Raw genomic sequence first — 15,913 nt, 5'->3', positions numbered from 1 at the left:
AAAATTAATTTTAAAAAGCTTAGGAGCTGAATATCAAATATCCAATAATATTTCTCATATTTGTAATATACATAACATATTTATAAGGAGTGCATGAATTACACTTTTATAATACATCTAAAAACTAAGATATATGTTTCTTTAAGAAACATTGGGAATCTCATTTCCTGACATCAAGCGCATCTTTAAAAGGTAAAAATATGCCTAAGAATGTCTCAATTAACTTACTTATGGAAGAAAAACCATAAGTATAGGAAAATATGTCATTATTAGATTTTAGCAATTTGTAAGAAATTCAATTTTTAATATTAGTACTTTTTAAGAAGAAATCCCAAATGACTGATGATTTTAAGTAAAACGTTTTTGCAAAAAGTTAATAATGTTGAATAAATGAAGCCAGATATCCAGAATATAATGTTTAGCTACTTCAGTTTTTGAATCCTTTGCAAACAGCTCATTCTACTAGAGGGAGACTTTGTTCCCTGCTTGCTTTCTAATCTAACGTAAGAAAAAAAGAGTTAAGAACCTGTCTTTCAAATACCTTTTTTGGTATGTTAGAGGTATATGGCAAAGGTTTTTAAGACTTATCTTGCTCTTGGAACCATCAATGAGCAATTTTTGAAGTAGAGGATAGGTTTCATACAGAATATCCTTTATATTTGTAGTTTTAAAGGTTCGTATTTTTGGACATTTTTGGACCTTTCTGGACACTTTTGTCCACTTTTGTCCACCCTTATTTTTGGACACTTTTGGACACTTTTGGACACTTTTGGACAGGGGTGGACAAAAGTGTCCAAAAATGAAATGCCCACCCTGCTCAGCAGTGCCTTAGATAAAGGATATTTGGACCATAAAAAGTTATGCATGTGCAGATTGCTGGTCAGTTTCGCCGAAGAGAAAGGCCCTTTTAAGCCATAAAACGGCAGATGTAGATGCGCAAAATGGCGACAATGGCCAGCCGATTGACAAATAAAGCGAATGTGACAGCTAAATTGATCAAAAAAGAGGAAAAAGCGCAGAATATTGTTCAAGTGGAAGAACACACTAAAACTTGCGACTGATAAATCAGTTATCATTAACTAGTTTTGTGTCAGACTTGGTAGCTCTTAGCTTAAATAAAGTGACGAAGGACGACCCCGGCAAGTTTGCCAAAGAACCTTCTCTTAACGTGGAATTACGAAAAATAATTGTTCTACACAACTATTACCATGAGTTACCAGGATTCTCTTCCTACGTGAAATGACCCCAAATCTAAAAGATGTGCTTCATTTCAGTTCCATTGAAATTTTAAGTATTTTTGAAATGTACTTTTACAGCCGCTCTCTATCGGGTCACGCTGTCGTTCATCTTGTTCAAGTTTTGATTTTCCCGCTCAAAGTTAAGGCGGGAAAAATTGAAGAAGACAAAAAAATCATCGTCTAACGATTGGAATGTTTCATCATTCCTATTGATTCCGTTTCGATCACCTCTTTTCATAAGTTCGGCGGGATTGTTTTTCGCTAGCCATTGCACCCCACAGCCTGTTTTGAGTGGTCCTTCCATCCTTGTGCAAGATGGCCACTGTAATGTCTCCCCCATCTTCTCGGGTCGTTCAATCCAAGTTGGAGACCACCAATTGGGGTCAAACTTTTCCCGTGGACCTTCAAACCCGGGAAGCCAGTCTGAAGTTGGTCAAAAAGTTGTTGGCCGTTGGCGTGTCCACCGTTTTGTACTTGCGCTCGAATATCCCAGGTATTGACTGATTGCTGACTCTGCGCTAATCATTCCATCAAACATACACTACATTCATAGTTCATGAGAAAAACAGAACACAATGACAACATTTGTTGAGCAATCAAAATCACCAGGCAAACCTTACCGATATCGACGAATCCCTCTGTAATCTGTCAGCTAGAAAGTTGGAAATTACGAAGAAATAGAAAATAATAGATATGTATAGTTCGAGAGAAAACAAGGACATGCATATATTGATAACAAATTGTTACATTGTTTTAAGGGCTTTTAGTGTTGATCATACATGTTATTAATTTTTTTATTGATAAAGCAAAATACTCTTTTTTCTTATAGAAAGCGCATACAACAATTGCCAAGTGGACGACTTAAATCTACGCATCTTGAACGCGGCTTCTGAGAGTCGTCCGGCCAGAAAGATTACCTCTTGGATTCGAAACGCTGTCGAAGCCATTGAAAAAGGCTTTTTAGCCAAACTGACTTTAGGGATGTATAGGGATTCCAATCGTCCAGAAGAAGCTTATGAGACGTACGTTTTTGAATTTGAGTATGTTGGTTCGGACAAGGCCCCAAGAATGGCCTTCAATTCCAAAGCAGGCATGTTAGAGGAAGGCAACGTCATTTTTTCGGACACGAGGCACATGTTTCGTCAGATCATTCTTCTAACTCAAAACCTCCCACCGTTACCATTGGGCATGTATATGACAATCCTCTTAACTTACAATGATCACGCTCCTTTGGATTACAATCCTCCGGGCTACAAAACGGGCGACCTGGAGTTTGAGGTCGAAAAAATAAACCAACCTTCCATTATGGGCACCGTCACCACTCGGCATCATAGGTTCAAAACCCTGGTCCATTCTGGAGGTTTGGTTGAGCAAAGTTCACCGATTTCAAGTCAGAAAACCGTGGTAACGGAGCAAAAAAAACGTTCGGTCACGCCTAAATCTACCAAGGAGAGTTTACCTCCCTCACCTTCTTCTCAGACTGAGTTTCAAGATGCGGCTCAATTGACTTCCTCCGTAAGACCTCTTTCTTTTTAAAATTAGACAATGGCTCTCATACTTATTTTTGTTATAGGGATCAGATCCTGGAACCAAAAGCATCATATCTAACTCCCAACCTTCTCAACATTTGAGGCACCGGGTTCAGGCAAGCGGAGATATAGTTGCAACAAAGCGAAACCGTTGGGAACCCAAATTAATGGGATTGGATGAACCCCAAACTCCAGTGAAAAAACTAAAAAGACCTCGTATGGCCAATTGTATGGCTAGTGAGGTGAAAGATGACCATCCCGAGGAAGCTTACTGACATCAAGGCATACAAATTCTAATCTAATTCGTTGTCCGTTTTGACTTTAAATTGAATCTTATCCCCATTGAATTCGAACTATCCATTAATGTAATCAGAATACTTTCCGTGTCGCGATAAATTCAAAATACTTCACAACTTTTTTGTGACCTTTGTTCTTGGTTTCCAATAGTTGCGGGAATGGCCTTGTGACGCACGCATACATATCTGCCATGAAAGGGAGGGTGAACGGTGCTTATTGTGGTGGCATCCATCTTATCCTGAATTCAAGAATATGATGGAACCAGCAAAGTCTATTACATATAAAGCCGGACAAGGTTTGACGTCATATATTTTGGCTTCAAACGCACGTTGGATGTTCGTTCTTTGGGGTGCTAGGCGAGCTTTTAAGTAAGATCACTTTTTGCTAGATTGATCAACAAAGGAAATGAGTGGAATGAAACGATCTTTGAAATGACAAGCAATGGATGTGATTGATTTAAACTCTCCAAAGCCAGGCAATATTAATAACGGAAATTTCTATAACATTATCATATTAGAATGATAACGAGCCATGATGTTGACGTTGCAAGCACGTGATAGTCTGATCTGTTTTGAGTTGAAAGTTTGTGGCATTTTTACCCGTAAAAGTGTACATAATGAAAGTGGGTAATGTGAGCAAAGGCTCGGCTACGGAGATTCCACGAAAGTGGTCAATGCCTCCCGGTTAGAACTGTGCTCCCGGTTATTCCGAGAGTGTAAGTAGGTGTAGCAAATAATAGCCACAAACGGAACCCACGGCAAATATGTTATACAAGCTCAGCTATTGACTTACCCTGAATATGCCTTTTCGAGATACATCAATTTCTGCCGGATACATTTTTAGCTTGATATCGGATCATTTGTTTGAAAAGTGCCCTTCGGGAAGCTTGCTTCGGTTGTTGAGAGCCTATCAAACAATGGTGGAAAGACCTCCTCGGGCTTCCGACTACGGTCTAAAATGAGCCAAAGGTTAAAAACTATATGTCTAAATGGTATGAGAAATCTGTCTTGACCATGCGTTTTGGCCAAGAAACGTCATTACAAAAATATACACCTACCCGCCATTACATCCTGATTTGGAAACGCAAGAGGGTGTGTGTAGCAAAAACGTAGAATATGAATGCTTATTCTTGAGGGGATCGGCAATACCGGTTTTAAATGCTAGGTCTGGTGTATTGTTAAATAACATTTCCTGTTATGAGTGGGGTTTCGGGTTCGACTCCGCTCCCGACTTTTCTCCATGAAAGATTCAGAGAACCACCAATCCACGCCTGCGAACGGAGAAACATTCAGTGTACTATCCTTTCTGGCCTGAAACATCCCATACCCCAACTGGGTCTTTTTAATCTTTGATGGATCACTCTAGCGATAGGTCTGTCGATTCCCAAAATGCCTAAAACAAGCTGGAGGAGAATAATGAAGCCCAGGTGATTCCAGACTTATCAAGGCAGTGGCTAAAGTCAAAGATGATTGTGTGGCGGGACCATATTGACCCGACAACGTAATGAGTCGAGAGATGGTAGTAAACTGATTCTATTTACGTTAAGGGAAGTTTATATAGAAGAAGGAGAATACAAAGAAGAAAGATAGGAAGAAGCGGGAAATTACAATGACTTTTAAACTCCTTTCTTTGCCTGCATAATTTTCGGCTATGAGTTACTGATAAAGAATCGTTTCAGATTTCAACATTCTCTAGGGTTTATTTTTTCAATTAATCTGTATAATAACCTGATGTCCATGTATATTTTCTCCACCAAAAATGGCATTCGAACTCATCTACTGACATGCATCATTGAGGCTGATAAGGATTTCAATTCACCTTCTGCAAAAAATATTATAAGTAAAAATACTTTTTCAATTACCTGGATTTAAATTTGTGTTTCAATAAAATCCGTTGGCCAATCTTCAACTCTTTTTGGCTCTGACGAGCTCAATCATTCGACAATGACGATTCTACTGGGATGTAGGATTCTTACGAACACCATAACCCAAATATCCCATACAAACTTAAACACAATCTCAATTCGAACACCTTTTTTCACGAAAAATGTTAGAGGTTTTAGATTTAATCATATTTGTGTATTGTGAAAGTTTACAAGACATAAGGCAAATATTTGTTTGTACATGACTAGCAATGCTCAATTCTCGGCTCGTGTTTATTTCATACTAATGTTAACATTGTTGTTTTAAACATTATGGAAATACAGCTTGACAACTGAGATATCTGATCGGTCGTCATTTCATATTTTCCGACGGTTGATGATGATTCTTAAATTTTCTCTTAGCCAAAAGCAGCAGTGGCTTTTTGGGCTTAATATCATTCCAAATTGGTGAAACACTATTTTATCTGAAGAATACGTAAATTGGGGTAGACGTAGAAAAAAGTCGCTCCAGTGATGTTTCGGTAAAAAGGCTTCTCTTGCCGCACTGAGTAGGGTATCTTTACGGTTTTTCCCCCAAAACGGTTAATGTCACATCTTGAACGGAAAAAGTCTTGAGGTCATTGCTCGCTGATTTGTAGGCTTCAAGCTGGAATGGTTCCTCGTCCTGTTTTCGTCGACGTATTGTGATCATTGTGATATATAAGACAGACATGGGTGCTAAAGGCCAACGAGTACAAGCTGAACGGCCTTCCAGAGATACGAGCTCCAGTGGATTTCAAGCGAGCGATGCGAAGTGGCCAGCTAAGCTTTGAAGTCTTCAATTCGCCTTAAGGCACAGCACAGGCAAAGGCTGAAGACCATGCCAATCAATTGGAGAACCACCACGCCTCCTCCAACGGCAATTAGATAGATGAAATGTAGATCCACGAAATCAATGAGCGCTTCAGAGCAACCCTACACAAAGTACAAAAAAGACCAGAAACTCGATGAGTACTTGCGACACTTTTCACACTCAATGGTATCAATATCGATCTAATCTAAATACAAGGAACATTTTTTAATCAATCTAGAGACAATCCAAGGAGCTTGGTATTTGTCCGGATACACCACGCTCTTTCACGTTACGTCTGTTGACAAATTCAAGATTTCAAAAAAATCATTTTTCTACAAGCCCGTACAGAACAGTTTATATTGCAAACAATCCAGATAAGAGGGGAAATTTGAATGTTAAACCTTCCAGACCATCAGTTCTCCATTTCTCCTTCTTAATACAAGATTCAAACCTTAACGTGTGTCTTGTGGTAACGTGTGCTTTTGCTTCAGAAGTTTGTCTGGCCTTACTCATGTGCGGTATGCACGTACACGAGTAAGGCCAGTAAACGTACAGTATGTAAAATATGAGGACGATCTACGTACATACAGTACATCTCGTAGTATGTAGCTGATGGAGAGACGGACAAATTGGCTAGCAGCCTGAGACTGACTTAATAGCATGTGATATTGATAGTTTATTCATGGGGGCCACTTTGCAACAAGAAGACGATCAACAGATAGGGCCTTGAAAATTGCTCTGGTATAAACAGAGGAGGAGGAGGAGGAGGAGGAGGAGGCCACGGAGAACGATGACTGTTGACAAGGACGATTTGTTCGCATGTCATTATCACCCATTACACCGAAGTGTACATAGCATGTAGAACTAATAGTATTTTAGTCTCGTTCACTGTCTCTTGTTCGTTCTCGTGACTTTAGGTTTCTTTCATCTTCCAAATGACGTAGCATTCAGAGATGTTGGCCTAATTTAGAAGGCATAAATTAGCAATGCCAGTATGGATGGAGACATTTGCGGTATTTGAAGTTCCACCCATGGTGCTTGCCCAAGTTGCTGCGCAGTACAAACATTCCTTTGTCGAGAAGTACTTGTACAAAGCAGTTGTTACTCCAGAGGAAGTTTGATCTCACTCTCTAGGGCCTTGTTAACTCTCAAAACGATAGCCTTCATGCAAATCGTAATTGGATTCACAAAAATTGATTTGCAAATCCTATTCATGTCATGGGGGAGTCTCATGAGAATTCAAACGCCCCGTTCGAAATTGCAATGGTAAAAAAAACTTGAGCCATTTGTAGTATCGACTAGGATATTAGGATATTATTACAAATACAAATCAAGGAAAAGAGCGAAGGCGGGGCAGATGATTTCCATTTTTCGGACTGCATATTTTGATGTATTAAACATACACGTCCGCGTAGGTGATTTGAGTGTACCTTGGTATATATCTTGTCGGAAGGAATTCGACCGGGTTCCACTTTCGTGACGGCCGCAAAACAATCTGCCGTTGAAGGGAGCTTGCAGCATGACTCAGGAATATTGAAAATCGTGATCCCATTATTAGTAGGCGTTTTCGAGTTATGTGGGATCCCAATTTCTCGTAACTGGTCTTGAGAATGGCCATTGTATACAGATCGGGCCCAATCCAAAGGCTCATTGTGGCCGCAGCAACGAAGCTGGAAAGAGAGGAGAGATCCCAATCGGGTGTTTATCATTGGATAATAATTGGATGATGATGATGACGTGACATTTGACCAAATGTCGGGTCTCACTTTTTGACCCGACCAACAAGATATCAATATCAACAACTTCTTTGAGTCAGGGCCATTTTAGTGTGCATCATTGTACGCATTCTCCGTCAAACTCTCAGTCAATAATATTTCGACGAAAGAAAGATTGACGAAAATGATGACTAATAAATAAAAAGGTGTTTTATTGATGACTCACCGTGAGGATATGAGCTTCGATACCTGCCCATTTTCGCATCTCATTACAAATTTTCGTTCCCCTTGCCTCGTTATTGAGCCCTTTTTGTCTGCTTGTTTACTCTCAGATGGCTCAACTCTTGGCGTGAAGCATGAATAATGATTGCTACTACAACCGTTGATGTCCTGCTGATCGTTAATAAATTGATGCAAATTTCAACAGGCGCTCTTTCCAGTGAACCAAAAGTGGGTTCAGCCCACTTACCCCTTCTTGAATCAGATCGAAAGTTTGCGTCGTGGCTGTGGAGTTGCTATGATACTTTCGCTTGACAGTGGCCTCCACGCTCCGACTAATGACATCTTTATAGGGGGCCTCTTGCAAGTAAATTAGCGCCCCGACCGCAATCTCCCCAATGAAAATGAAGATCAAGAGGATGAAGAACTGAAAGAATAGGGATAATCCATTAGCCTGGGTCCAAGACCGACGACCGCATAAGGCAGTTGCTCGTTTTTTCACGAGTCAATTGACTCACGGTGCCAAGCATCCAAGTGGATTCCTTCCAAGCGCCACAACAGCCGAGAAACCCTGAAAAATGAATCGTAAATCATCATGGTGTTTCGCCGACTGACATATACAACAGGACTTATACATTGTATGCTCTCATCGACGACTTGCTCTGTAGCCCCTGGAAGCGTGATTGAGCTGAACAAACCTTACCGACAAGCGTCATGATTCCTCCAATTCCCAGGATGATGTAGGTGCCAATATAGTAATCGGTTTGATGAGCGCCAATACTTTGTAGATAGAGCTGTTGATCAAATAAAAGCCACAAGCTCACCGCCATGACACCCAAGCCTGGAAGAAGAAAAGCCGTTTGAATGTTCAGTCATGAATTGACGTTGATTTGATGTTGATTTCGATTTCTGGTTTGCAGCAGAAAACACCCTTAGTGAATGCGATGTTTTGTGTCATAGGTAACTCAAAGGGTATAGTTGTGTCTGTGAAGGGAGCTAGACCTACTGTAATTGGTCATTCTAGTCATTACCTTGTGCCTGTCAATTGAAAGGACTACGTGAGTAGCAAACCAACTTTTTAAAAAAAAGTTTAAACTACATGATGCGCAAGACTTACCAAAGAGCCAGAAAAGGAAGTTGACCACAAAGACGAGAAACTTCAGGCATCCGAAGCATCCTCGTAACGACATCGTGGACCAATAAAGATTTGTCTTCGGAACAACCAAATTCCTCCTAGTCTTTTAGTGGCTTCTTCTCTGTGCGTCTGTGGCGGACAAGTAATTTCAATCCAAGCAATCCTCACGGGGCTCAAAATAATCCCGATCCCAACTGAGCCTTCATCGGCGTGGTCCTCAATTCAGTTGTCGTTGTCTCCACGGCCGAGATGTCGATCTTCAAGTTGTAAAACGCGACCCCATTCAAGGCTCTCGATTTTTACAACAATCCCTTCTGAGGATTTTACGACGACGGCAAAATATCTTTAAGTTAGCAAATAAAGAGGGGTGCCGAGTGCACAAGCAATTGGGTAGGTAGTTAGTTAGATAGGTAGTTTCTTGATGAGGGGGCGTGGAGAATGGGAATCGAGAGCCAAATGAGAAGTCTACGCCGTTGTGTCCACTTGAATTTGCTAAAAATCGGAGCGATGTGTGTTTGCGATCTGGCCTGGAAAAGATATTGCGTCTGGGATTAGCATTAACGATCTAAACACCCGTCGCCCATCCCAAACAACCCCTGCTCCCTCATCTTCATCTTGTTTCACACCGTCTTCACCTTTGGCTTAAAATATGTTGATTCATTTGAGTCTTCTCCTTGCATGTAGTATGACTACGCGAAGAAGTATTATGCTACCTCGGGTAATGAGTTTCCAACTGTTATCATCATGGGTTTATGGGGCTTGCCTGAACCCTGAACCCTGAGCCTTTTATTTACCTAACCCTATTGTTAGATTGTTTCTCCTTTGTTCATTTTCCACAACGGACACACCTTGAGTAGGATGGAAGTGGCACCGCTGTTTCATTCGGCGAATAAATCTACCCAGTGTGGGTGTCATGAAAAGCTTTCTTATCCGAATTATCTCGAAGCACCTTGTCGTTCGTTGGCTCATCTTGTCTTATCAATTTGAGGCTCTAGGTTTGGGCAAGTCACTGGCAAGTCAGTGGCGAGCAATCCTCGAGGTGAGGGAGATCCATCGATTCAATTCAGATCACATTTTGCAAGTACCAGTGTCAGACATTTACATTTTTCCGTCAGACAAAGCAAATAATTTGAATTGTCACAATGATGATGGAAAAAAATAGATCAACATTGGCCGCTAGGGATTCCTTTTGCACCAAACGTGCGTGGGTAGATTACTCGCTTAGTACGTACTACATGCACCTTTCAAGTGCAATGCCATATACAGTACTTTTCATAGTTTTGTAAAGTGAAGCACTTCTCCATTGTCCAGTGCAAGCGAGACTGACTATTCACACTGTTCAGCGAGTTCTCAGTTGCAAATGAAGGTTTCTCGCCAATCGTTGGAATAGACTCTGTAGATGCGTAGGCCGACACATTTGGGCAGAATACGTGAAATAGGTGCGATGTGCTTGCGAAGGAGGTGAACTGTCTGGCAAAAATCTGTCTGTATTTGGTGAACCCTAAAACTCCGGAAATGACATGTACTACGGGTTATCTGTCCACCTCCAGGTTCCTTGTTAAGACACGAGAAGAACACCGTGGAGAGATTCGCATTCTTTCGTTCCCACTCACTGTTTGAACAGCATTGGAGCGCAATCCAAGAGAAAAAAATTTGTTCCCCGCTAAAAGTTCGTAATGTTACTTGCCTATATGTCTATCGATTTCAATAGTTAATACTGACCCAAGCCGTCATTCCATTACTTTCCACTCGATATGAACGCATTGTAACAAGGTTCAAGAAAGTTGTATTCAATCGAAGTTCGGTTCTTGAAAGCGGAAATACGGGTGCATTGGAGACTTTTGCCCCTGTCAAACTTCAGATCACTGGCCATCCCCAATAGCAGGCGAGGACAATGGATGGCTCTATCTACGCGTGTTTAGTGCCAAGGAGGCATTCAATAAAGTCAAGACTGAAGCAAAAGAAGACAAATCCATAAAAGAGGGTTAAAACTCAGTCGGAACAGCATGGACGGCATCTGTCCGAATGAACACTCAAACAGAACTGCACTCAGCCAGGAGGAACACAGAGAAAACTAGAGATCGAAGAGGGGAGAGAACAGAGCCGACCAAATAGTGAAGGAAGTATGTATGTAGCGTTTAAATTTTAAGCACTGAAAACTCTCCGCCATTTAAATCCTGGAAATCCAAACTGGGCGAGAACGAGGGGTGGAGAGACTACTTGTCCGTAGACACCCCATCCTGCATAGCACAGTGCATACCTACACGTACGTATATACTCTACATATGCATGTTCAGCCGCCACCATCACCACCAAGTCGTGCCTTATAGTAGACTGATTCGTGCGTGTCTTTGGGCTTAATCGATGACCGGTATAATTTCCAAGCGTTCAAATAAAATCTCCATTTCGGCACGTCTACTAAGATGACGAAATTGGGCTCTCAAATGGGAGAGATGTCAGCGAGGGCATAAAAACTCGAAAGACAACTTAATGAGGGTGGAAATGAAATGTAAGATTGTTAAAACGGAGCCCCTAAGACGTTGAATGATTCACATGGAAGTACTAGTGTACCTTCAGTACAAATATGCATGTCCGTAAGTATATACACGTATTATGATACGTATCAAAGCAATATGCGATCACTTTTAAATTTCAGCCGGATTCATCTCGTTCAATAGGGTTTTCAGTGTCTCGTTAAGTGGTACCGATCCCCGAGTGTGGAAATTAGATAAAGAATTGTGGCTGTCAAATGAACGTGGGATCGCTTTGGCTTGTTCCATTTTAATGAGTTCAGGAATTTCTTTCGACTCATTAAGTCGTAAAAAGAACAATTACAACAGCGAGAAGCCAGATCCCTCTGGGGCGCACTGAATATTACTGCTTCATTTCAGGCCCTTTCCCTACTGTATATCACTATTCCTATCCCTTTGTTGTATGATCACAATTGGCCTCATTTACGTCGAAAGCGCCATTTGTATTTTCCAGTACTATTGCCGAAAGCATTTTCAAGACTATAGTCTGGATTTGAAGCTAGACTTTCGAGGATTTACTTTACCTTAAACTACGGATTTGACAACAAAACGTCACATTCAAAGCTTTTGCCTGGTTCCACACTGGAAACTACAAAACTAGAGATAGTTTCTCTCCACGAAATTAGCATCCCTAAATTTGCCTTTGTCCTCGTGTAAGAGGGCTCTGAAAAATCTCAAAATAATGGGCCAAGTCGTTGGATTGCACCGGCTCTTCGCTCATCCTAATCGGCAATCCAATAAATCGAGGTCAATCTAATTCATGGTAATCAGCTCGAATTTTTCCTAGATTACCATGGCTGCTGCTAATTCACTGACTGACCTCCAGGCTGACTGAATGATGAGTCCAAAAACTGTCATCAAGTGAAAAAAAAACTCATTAGTTCGGGCCCAACGCCAACGGCATGTGTGTGTGTGCATTGGTCGGCCCATGTGGGTGTTCCATGTTCCCCAGACTGAAGTTTGCATACATAGAAGTTGCCCAGATCAGAATCAGAGTGCCGCAGAGCCAACCATATGATAGTGTATACTGTGTGTACCAGTAATTATTTGGGCACGCACCGGACCATAAACTCTTGGCGAAACGAGAATGCATTCTCGGTGAAGGGGGTTTTATGAACCGCTGGCGAGACGAGGCCATGTCCCAGATACTTTGGTCTTCTTGATTTACAATACCATCGCCGGGGTTTTCAAAAAGACATTGTCCAACTACGTAGAATTCAAAGGCTTGAAGCGGAATCCTCCATGGCTTATCGCACCAACGGCTCAAGGGATCTAGGCACAGTTCGAGATATTTCTAGAGGTCCGTGTATCTAGGCCCAGTTCGAGATCGAACACAACACTCATTCATTAGTCATATCACTCGGTTGAAGCATTCGCTCATTCTCAAGCATGTACTAGTGCGTGTATCGAGTAATTGGCAGTGAAGATCTCAATCTGGAATGCCGTTTGAGCAGAAAGTCGACGGATGCTGTGGCCATTAGGTTACACGAACTCATCGAACCTTCATTGGATAGGAATTTCATGAGCGACTTCTTTCTTATGCCTAGCCAGATTAGACAAATAAGAAATTGTTAATTGAATGCCATGGAACTCAACTGTGTATAAATGCAATTATAAGAGCTCAATATGTGAAAGCATGCTATCCTTCAAGTGACGTGGGAATAAGTAGCTTCTTAATTCAATTTTCGCTCTCTATCAAATATCAAACCGTTCAAATTTAACTTCATAAATACATTTTTGTTATGTTTTCAACACCGAGTTCTCTTTGAGTTCTGCTCCATATCTATACCTCCTAGTCATTTATGCAAATTCAAGTGGTTTCGGGTAAAATGAGAGAAACATCTTTTGAAGCCTTAGGATCACGTGTGGACAAAGAAATTAGTGATTCCATATAACGCTATCGAGTAAAAGCAATTAAGATGTTCGATTATAGTGCCATGGAAAAAGCAATTAACTTAAAAAAACAGTATCGATTTGAAAGCGTCCGAATCTCTGGTTTAAAAGTCAAAAACCCTCTAATGACCCTTGGGACTCTTAACAGAATCGACAGCTAGAAACTTTTGAAATCAAAATCAACGATATGGTTGTTTTTTTCTCAAAGGACAATGAGCAGCAGTCTGTTATAAGAACAAATAATATGACATTCGAATCTTTATATGGTATTGCATTCATTCATTTTGAAACAAATATGGCTTAAAATAAGTCTGGGTATCAATCCATTAGGTCGTGGTTGAGGTATCAATGTCGCGAGTTGTTCAAGTGAGAGAGTTTTCTTGGGCCGAGATGTTCCAGCCAAATGAGAAGCTTTGCACTTGTAGAACAGAGTAGTGGCTGTCTTTGTTCTGCCATTGCTGCCATTTCCCAAATTAATTAACTCTTTCTTTTCAAGGCTTCTGAAAGTGGATTTGACATGGCAAAATGTCTTGCAAACTCTGTGAGCAGCATTTCATGTAGTCTACGAACGGTCAGAATGGGGACGTCGGTCCGTTGATTCAAAAGCCATGTTCGTCAAAAAAGAAACGGCGGTGCACTTTGTTTTTAATCTCGCAGATTCGACGCAAAGTTGAGAGACTCAGTTTTCCATAAAAATTAAATGGATCTTTTTTAATCCACTGGAGAAAGAGACGAAATTGCATTGCTGAAACGATTTTCGTTTCAATCAAAACGAACGACGCTTTCAAAGACGGTAATAAATATGAGACAATAAATGACGCCTGTTGACTTACATTACATTTACGGCTTTAAGTGATACTTGATACTTTTAGGTCAATGATTGACTAGACTCGGTTTCTTTTGGGAGAACGAAAGAAAGGATAAGACACAAAGCAGACACTTTTTCCATTTCAAAGTCGACGGATCAAAACCCACATTCCAACATTTTTCCGAATGTTTAGTCTATCTCAAGGACGTCTCCAATCGGGGATGGAAGCGAAGAAGAACAACTCTTTTGAATTTAGTTTATGCTCATTTAAGAGAGGAACTGAATTATAGTTATGAATGGATCAGGTTGGATCCAAATGCAAAGCTCTCATTTATCTTCCAAACTTATTTCAAATCCATTAACGATCCAACAGAACTGCTTCGCCTCTTTCCAAAGTGGTTTCAGTTTGTTGTCGATTATATTAGGTATCATTATTATCACAAATGTGCTTCATTTCGAGTTCAATTTCATTAGGGCTCAGCAATGCCACCCAGCTAATGTTCTAAAACCGTTCTATTTGAGGCAAATAGCCGGGCCCAAATTTGCTGTGTTAATGTTTTTTCCATCGTGGGAAGTGTGCCTAATAAAGGGCTGCATTCAAGTGGTCAGTGGTTGGTACTTTTGACTTAGTGATTACTTATTACACAAAAAAGCAAATAAACGTTGATATATTAGCTCCAAAAAGTGTTAGGCGTGCCTCGTAACCCCTATTATTATGGCACAATGATACGTTTCCCTTATTGAGAGAGGAGAAAACACTCCTTGGAGTGGATAATTGCTTTAAGAAACTGGTTTTCTTCTAAAGAGGCCTTTTTAACCTACAACTTGTTGCGGGTTAAACTGAAGTCACGTCATCCCCTCATCAAAGTGAGTACTACTACCACGAGGACGAGGAGTTACATCCGTGCAATCAGTTAAAGAATGTTCCAAAGACGGAGACAGATTTTGCGATTGTTCTCACGTTTCAAGACATGTTTTGTTTTGCTGAGCACCTCCTGCAAAAGCGGGAAGGGCAAAGATGGGGATTGGTCATCGTGTCACCGTTCTTCCTTGTCATTGGCCATAGATGCATCATTCATCATTCAAAAGATTCAATAGCTTTAGAAATGATCGGGTAGTGGATATCAATTGAACTCGGGAAGGAGAAGTATGCACCATGGCCATGGTGAGAAAGTTGCGGATCTCATCTCGTGAGAAATCTACAATTGTCCATTTGCACCTTGTCGCATGGATACTCGAGCGAATTTGATGTCTTGCTTGAAGCTAAAAATTCATAGACAAGAGTCTGGAACAGATCAATATGCCTACCGTGTTTCCGGATGTCCACACACCGATCCCAAACAACAACGACAACGACAACAATAACAACAGCACAATTCGCGTCAACTATTTAGCGAAAGCCAAGTCCGGAGAAAAGTCGGCTTTTGTCGTCACGTTGACGCACGGCAATCAAGCACCATTTATCAAGTATACCCGACTCGTTAGCTCTTTAGGATGAATATATCCTCTATTCTCGGCACATCTGACGACGACTTGAGCTTGACTGATGTTTTCTTTTTGGGTTGAGTGCTCAATGGTGAAGCCATGGAAATAGCTGGTAAGAAGCGCTCAGGCAGGCACCCAAAAGTATTGTACCCGTCTTTGAGCGAGCAACTAGGCAACTAGGCAAGGAGGGAAGCAGTCAAGCCTGCCACTCAGTTGGAAGGTGCTCGCTCCCTCCTCCCTTGTTCGTGAGTCGTGATCGTTTGGGCACACCGCCCACCGTCGGTCTAACTGGCTTTGAGGCCAGCTAAAAAGCATAGCAAGACTTGCAGGCGATGAGCAAAGAGCACGA

General features: G+C 41.1%; 2 protein-coding genes across 2 annotated transcripts; one reads left to right on the top strand and one right to left on the bottom strand.

The window, feature by feature from the left end:
* The first annotated feature begins 1,316 nt into the window (after positions 1 to 1,316).
* On the top strand, positions 1,317 to 3,184 carry LOC131877515 (HORMA domain-containing protein 2-like). Its single transcript, XM_059223205.1, has 3 exons — positions 1,317 to 1,731; positions 2,068 to 2,753; positions 2,812 to 3,184. Exons 1-3 carry the CDS (start codon positions 1,554 to 1,556, stop codon positions 3,040 to 3,042), a joined length of 1,095 nt encoding a protein of 364 aa, XP_059079188.1. The 5' UTR covers positions 1,317 to 1,553; the 3' UTR covers positions 3,043 to 3,184.
* Positions 3,185 to 4,580: 1,396 nt separating this feature from the next.
* Positions 4,581 to 15,785, bottom strand: LOC131877864 (CD9 antigen-like). Its single transcript, XM_059223678.1, has 7 exons — positions 15,388 to 15,785; positions 8,830 to 9,374; positions 8,416 to 8,553; positions 8,231 to 8,283; positions 7,963 to 8,139; positions 7,209 to 7,448; positions 4,581 to 5,900 (listed from the first exon to the last, which is right to left on the bottom strand). The coding sequence occupies exons 2-7, from the start codon at positions 8,900 to 8,902 to the stop codon at positions 5,748 to 5,750; spliced, it is 834 nt and encodes a 277-aa protein (XP_059079661.1). The 5' UTR covers positions 8,903 to 9,374; positions 15,388 to 15,785; the 3' UTR covers positions 4,581 to 5,747.
* Between the last annotated feature and the right edge of the window lie 128 nt (positions 15,786 to 15,913).

This window comes from Tigriopus californicus, chromosome 3 (genome assembly GCF_007210705.1).
Source record: "Tigriopus californicus strain San Diego chromosome 3, Tcal_SD_v2.1, whole genome shotgun sequence".
Taxonomy (NCBI): Eukaryota; Metazoa; Arthropoda; class Copepoda; order Harpacticoida; family Harpacticidae; genus Tigriopus; species Tigriopus californicus.
Note: the sequence above shows the minus strand (reverse complement) of the source record. Positions and strands in the feature narration are given on the sequence as shown.